Genomic DNA, 6444 nt, shown 5'->3' with positions numbered 1-6444 from the left:
AGAAGAAACTCCCAGCGGTTGTCATTCATAGCTGCTTCTGTCACCATCAGCTGAGGTGTAGTGAAAAACAAAAGAGAAACAAAAAACGCGAGAAGGACGCCAAACCATTGAAGCTCGTGCCCCAGTGTTCGTTGTGATTTTAGTGCAGTAAGCTAACAGATAAGATGCAGAGGAGGCGCACAAACTTATCATCAGTCTTCAATATTGATGACGATGGTGGTGGTGGACCATCGACATCATTTTCAGAGCGTGAAATCCATTCTCAAGATAACTTGTTGCATATGGACTTCTCAGAGAAGAATACTTGCTTTGCTGATGAGGTAAGTAATTCACCTTAACATTAAATTATCAATACCCTAAGGAAAACCCCCGGAAAGGAATAAGAAGAAAAAAATATTATTGATACATATTAAATGAAATTGACGCCACTTAGAATGCGAGACTCCAATGTTCTACTAAAATATTTATTTAACCAATTAACACTCATCTTCCTAATTATTTTGTATTTGTGGATGCGGCACAGCTGAAGTTATGGGGTACACAGCACGGGAGTAGAACTCTGATACAGAAAACCATCAACTTCATGCCGTCCCGCTTTAACCCTTGGAATGCGGAGCGGGGTCGTTGAACGACCCCAGCGCTATATTTCGTGTTATATCTCCATAAATATAAAAGATACCATTCCCATCTTTTGGAAATAAGTTCTTTGGTTATCTGAGGAGGTTGTGTAAAAATTTCAGCTCAATCCGACCACCACAAGAAAAGTTATTAAGGAAAATGTAGAAGAAGGGAATTCAAAAATTGGTGTAACGGTCATGCTGCGGAAAATTTTTTAGAGCATAAACAACATAAAACATAATTAGAAGCATGTAAATGTGCAAAACAATAAAGAATATTCGAGAAATATTGCCATTTATCACGTTGCGGGAAGTGAGGGGAATGTGGGGAAGAGTGAAAAAAAAAATTGCAGTTTCTTGGCAAATTTCTCAAAAATAAATTGTGAAAAATGATTGAAAAATGTTTTTTCCTAATATCTCCTTCTAAGTATTTTAGGGCGGCGAATTTGTGGTGCAGGGTGCAAGAGGACTATATAAGGAATCTATAGGCACTAACCCGACAACTCCAGGTTGTATAGTTTGGGAGAAAATTGGCCTTCTTTTTGGGGTCGTTCAACGACCCCACCTTCGCATTCTACGTAACTACCAAGGCCTCCGCATTCCAAAGGTTAAACGACAACTTTCGCTGGACTCTCGCCTTCCGCCCGGTGCTCATGATAACGATATCGATGAATTAACACAGCAAATTGAACAGAACAATCAACTTATGGCTGATAATCCACTATCGCGACACCTGAGAATGTGAGTATTGGGGCCAAGTTGGACTTGTGAATCACTTTGCAATTTCTTATCTAAAATTTCCGGTTACCATTGTATTCGTGCGCACATAAGCATATTCTTTAAATAGAATTTGTATTGATGCACAGCAAAGAAAAGTATTGACCCTCCATAAGTGAATCAAATTGTTCCTAATTGATTGGACAAGCACTTGACCCATGATCTTCATTTCTTTGTTATGTTTCAGCGAGAGAATCAAATCTCTCCCTCAGACCATTAATATCAAGCGAGAGATCAAAACGAAGTTGAGCACTTCGGCGAGGAGTCGATCAGGATCCCGTAGGATTACCTACTGGCAGAGATTTAAATACAGCTATAGGATTCTCAGAGCAAGGCTCGGAGCCTTTCTCGCAAATACAGTAACAAATCTTGAGATTTGGTATGGATCCATGAAGAACATTGAAGGGCACTTTGGAAGTGGAGTTAGTGCTTACTTCAAATTCCTACGATGGCTCTTTATCTCCTACTGCATTGTGGCTGTTCTCTGTTTTGGGTAATTAATATGCTTATTCTATCCTAAGCAGTGCAGCCAATTGTAGGAAGGGAAGTAAAATGAAAAGGAATATGAACTTGAACAGATATCAGGATATCTTCTACAATTAAGAAGATTAAGGATTCATTTTATTTAAGGCAAAATGATTCAAATGCTGCAAATCAGAACATCAATTCGATGAACTAATAATCCTAGTAGAAAGAGTCAGGCTAAACGATTTATAGTTAGGCCCTTTAAATATAAGTTCAAGGAAGAAATTAAGAAGACGGATTTTTGGTCATTTTTTTGGCTAAATATTTATTTTATTTTTTTTTGCTGACGTTTCGGACTGTATGAGTCCTTCCTCAGGGCCTACGACATTTGAAGAAATACATAAGATGTAATATGGTTTTTTTTAATGCCTATGTGATAGAATCAAATGAAAATTAAGCCAAATCTTAAGCTTTCGCCAAGGCTCAAGATTCTAGCTATTAGCTCGACTAAATGTTTGGATTTTTAGTATTCTACAATAAGCCTAGTTTGGTTCTATAGGACAGAGAACCTCTAATAAATCTTATTATCTTAGTCTAACCTGTTAGCTAAAGTCTTACTGTCATTGTGTGCGAGAAGAAGAATCATGTTTAGCGATAATTACACTATTACGGATCAAATCTTTTGCATCTGTTCACTTTGGTTTCCATATTCGATCTGTCATTTTTACTGTCAAAATATGTTATTTTCCCCACATTTCTTTATTTCACCATCTTTCTGCTTCTGGGGCGCGCCAAATTCAAATTATTATTTTTTAGTTTCAAAAACACCTCGTTAGAGGAGCTTATAATTTTGAACAAGATTCGCCAAAAACACCCTAGAAAAAGCAATTTTGTTAAATTAGGACTTCGAAATAGTAAAGTGGTAGTTCAGCTTTAAGGCCACATAATTGAGATTTAAAGAGTTTCCTACAAAATGCTGCTCTACTCAATTGAGCAGTTTTTATTAAGATTTGTTAAAGCTTTCTAAGAAATCTCTACTTATACTTTTTTTACATTTTATTTTGTCGTAGATTCATCGTATTGCCGCAATTGCTACTGAACAAACACCATGGAGGCTTCAAACCCACCACAATGTTTAAATTCTTAGATATTTTTACTGGGGAGGTAAAGTAGTTCTGTGTGTGTTTTGTATGTAGTTAATTCCTCCTCTTGAATAGTTTCCTTTCAAGTACTTTTCTTTTAAATATTTTCATGCTTATCAGACGATCAGGTATTTCCCAAAGCGTGGAAAATTCTATTGCGTGCTGTGTTGTAATTACTTTGTGTACCTTTGTAGGGCTACTTGACCACCACTGTCCTCTTTTATGGGGGCTATTCCAATGAGACAATCAGTATTATACCAAAGAATACGTACAACCTACCGATGGGGTACTTTCTCACGATGATTTGTGTGTATTTGATAACATTCGTCATAATGTCGGTGTCAATGGCGCGGTCGTACCGTAGGACATTCATTGAGGCGAGCGGAATAACGTCCACATATGCGGATAAAATATTCTGTGCATGGGATTTTGGGATTTCAAATGAGAAAATGGCACGCCTGGCACACAAATCGCTCTTCAATGAGCTCCGTGAGATGCTCAATGAGTTGGAAATGCCACAGATTGAGCAGACATTGCTACAGAAATTCTGGAGTATTGCCCTCAAGACCTCCTCACATTTTCTCGTTCTCTTCATGTTGGCTGGCTTGGGAGTGGGAATGTGGACAATGCTCAATTACTTTGAAGAGATTGAAGATGTTACGAGATCCTTTTCATACCTCTACCTTCCCATTGCCACGAATTGTATTATGCTCGCTATGCAGATGGTTTTTGGATATATTGCCAAGTAAGGGAGGAAAAATATTTTTCCCTTTAGTACAAAGTTTTTCTTACAAGAATTTTTAATTTTTTTTTCTTAAAGAATGGAAGGCTACAAAACTCCACGAACAAGAGTCCATATCACTCTCATGAGGAATTTTCTCTTGGAAGTTGTTATTATTGGTGTTCTTCTTGGATTCTGGATTTCAGACACGAAAACTCAGGTGAATTTTCTTCATTTTCATCCCCAATTAACAGAAAAATAAAAAAAAAACTAAATTTCCTTTCAACAGTGCTGGGAAACAGCAATTGGACAGGAGATTTATCGCCTTGTCATTGTGGATTTTGTGATATCAATTGTTGGGGTGACAATTTATCAGATTGGCAAATCTCTTCTATCCCGGTGAGAGAGAATGACTAACAATTTTCACCTTCAATTGACTAATTTTATCGATTTTTTTGCACATAGTTCATTCAAATCTATCGGAGCTCCGGAATTTGATATTTCTCAAGCGAGTTTGAGTTTGGTTTTCAATCAAACTCTCCTTTTTATTGGACTCCTGTACTCACCGATACTTCCTGTGATTGTGATCATCAAAATGATCCTTATGTTTTACATCCTTAAAGCAATTCTCATTAAGTACTGCAAACCACCGGCTAAACTGTGGAAATCCACACAAACACACACACTCTACTTGGTCATGAGCTTCCTTTCGCTCCTTGGAGTTCTTGTGGCAAATGGATACATTATGACACAGTAAGGAAACTCACTTCTCAGTTTTAAAAACTTCTTTAACATTTAAAAAAAACATTTTTAGGGTCAGAGTGAGTCAAACGTGTGGACCATTTCGTAATTTTAACTTCATGTACGAGATAATAACGCAAAATATTGCCAAATTGACCAAAGAACATCTCTTCTGGAGGATTGTCGTCTCAATCACACGTCCTGCCTTTGTGGGTGGAATTCTTCTGGGAATGTGGTGAGTTTACAACAAAAAAATCCTTTTTCTTTAAGCAGTATTTGAGGATTCTTTTTCACTGTAATTTTGTAGTGTAATTGTGTACTACTTGCGCTCAAAATCTCGCGCAAGGATTGGTATGGTGAAGCTTCTCAAGGAGATGCTCTACATGGAGGCGAGAGATAAAGAGTTCCTTTTGGGCCATATCATGAAGCTCGGCCAACAGTCAGATAGTCATATTGAATGAGATTTAGGCCGGAATTTAGAATCATTATTATGTATAAGCAATAAGGAGACTAAAGGCGGCTTATATTTAGTACATCTGTGGTTAAATTTTGATGTGAAACTCAAACTTCTTTTTTTTCTAAATTCTTTTGTGAATTTATGTGCAGGAAATTCACAAAAAAAATACGAAAAACTTCAAAGAAAAGAAATTCAGACGCAACAAAATTTGTTAGAAAATTATAAAGAAAAGTTGCGTTTGAAATCAGAATCTATCCACAAGAGCTTATGCCTATTTTAGCTTTTTTTATTTATTTCGGTGGAGGTGTCTATTGCAATTTTATCTAGCGAAATTGTTCCTCTAGTAAAATATTTATTTGGGAAAATCATCTTTTAGATGGAACCCATAAGAAAATAAAAATATTTATCTCAGACTTAATCAATTTTATACTTAGCTCTCATTTTATCGATGCAATAAATAGAAAAATATAAAAAGAAAGATTCATTTGGATGTTTTATTTTAGATTAATAATTCTATTTATTAGGTAATGTTTGCAAACTTTCGGTTCCTGTTTTTTTCGTGTATTACTTCCCAGTAAACGAATGATTGGGCCAACAGATGATTGAATTAATCAAATTGATCATTGATTGATCAATAATTGATAAATCAGTTGAGGCAGTCAATCGATTGATCAATCATTGGTCAATTATTAATCAATCTAAGGTCAATTCTGATTGCTTAATAATTGAACATTTATGCAGACCAGGTTGATTCAATATTGGTACTATCAACATTGAGTCAACTATAAGTCAATCAATTATTATTGACCAACTATTGACCCAATATTGTTCTTCAAATTTTTTTCTATCAATCTATTCGTCAATTTATGCTCCATTATTGCTGATCAATCATATTGATCAATCAACATTAAGTCAATTTTAACTTAATGCAAAGTTTCCAAAGTATTGGGAGGGCTGCATTGTAAAACCGGCTAAGTCGGTGTGAGCTCCGAACCGACTTAGCCGATTTTACAATGCAGCACTCGATGACTTTTTAAAAATAGTTTTCGGATAAATAACAGTAAAAGATTTCAAAATTTTCTCAATATAATCAAATGATCCGGTTGCAGCTGCAGGTCCAGAGCCCGTACCGATTGAAAATCGAAGAATGTGCCCCACGCCCCGAAATCTGCCAAGACTTTCAGAGATTTGGCAGAAGAATTCGGGAAGGCATCAGCTGAGTTAAAAGATAATGCACCAGCACCCCCACGACCATATAACTATCCTCCTCCGGTACATCCTGGACCATCATCATCAACACAAATGGTGCGTCTCACAAATTCAAGGGGAATGGGCTTTAGAATTTTTGCTCAAGCATGCGAAGGGTCTGGAGATCACTAGACTCATTACAAAACGCTGCTAGGATCTGCCAAAAAAAATGAAGAAACTCGCCTGCGAGTCAATTTTTGAAAATGTACGAAATACATCGGTTCATCGAAATACATAGGCTCTTTGGCAGGCGATAGGAATGTTTTCATGGTAGGT

At 36.6% G+C, this 6444-nt stretch overlaps 3 protein-coding genes across 7 annotated transcripts in view; 1 reads left to right on the top strand and 2 right to left on the bottom strand.

The window, feature by feature from the left end:
* The window catches only part of LOC129790865 (UNC93-like protein), a 1060245-nt gene that overhangs the window by 168017 nt on the left and 885784 nt on the right, over nt 1–6444 (bottom strand). The window lies entirely within an intron of this gene.
* The window catches only part of LOC129790850 (cleavage and polyadenylation specificity factor 73), a 566536-nt gene that overhangs the window by 168017 nt on the left and 392075 nt on the right, over nt 1–6444 (bottom strand). The window lies entirely within an intron of this gene.
* LOC129790846 (transmembrane channel-like protein 5) lies at nt 38–5398 on the top strand. The gene is made up of 10 exons (XM_055828637.1): nt 38–320; nt 1054–1358; nt 1582–1887; nt 2930–3023; nt 3196–3746; nt 3822–3942; nt 4012–4121; nt 4188–4475; nt 4537–4698; nt 4771–5398. The coding sequence occupies exons 1-10, from the start codon at nt 165–167 to the stop codon at nt 4922–4924; spliced, it is 2247 nt and encodes a 748-aa protein (XP_055684612.1). The 5' UTR covers nt 38–164; the 3' UTR covers nt 4925–5398.

Source organism: Lutzomyia longipalpis, chromosome 2, assembly GCF_024334085.1.
Source record: "Lutzomyia longipalpis isolate SR_M1_2022 chromosome 2, ASM2433408v1".
NCBI classification, from domain to species: domain Eukaryota; kingdom Metazoa; phylum Arthropoda; class Insecta; order Diptera; family Psychodidae; genus Lutzomyia; species Lutzomyia longipalpis.
This window is presented reverse-complemented; position numbering and strand designations above follow the sequence as displayed.

Bases quoted from the DNA above. Each gene is read 5' to 3' on its own strand.
- LOC129790846 (XM_055828637.1), top strand. From the start codon at position 165: ATGCAGAGGAGGCGCACAAACTTATCATCAGTCTTCAATATTGATGAC. The intron at 4,122-4,187 runs GTGAGAGAGAAT...TTTTGCACATAG, and splicing joins GGCAAATCTCTTCTATCCCG to TTCATTCAAATCTATCGGAG. The intron at 4,699-4,770 runs GTGAGTTTACAA...GTAATTTTGTAG, and splicing joins GGAATTCTTCTGGGAATGTG to TGTAATTGTGTACTACTTGC.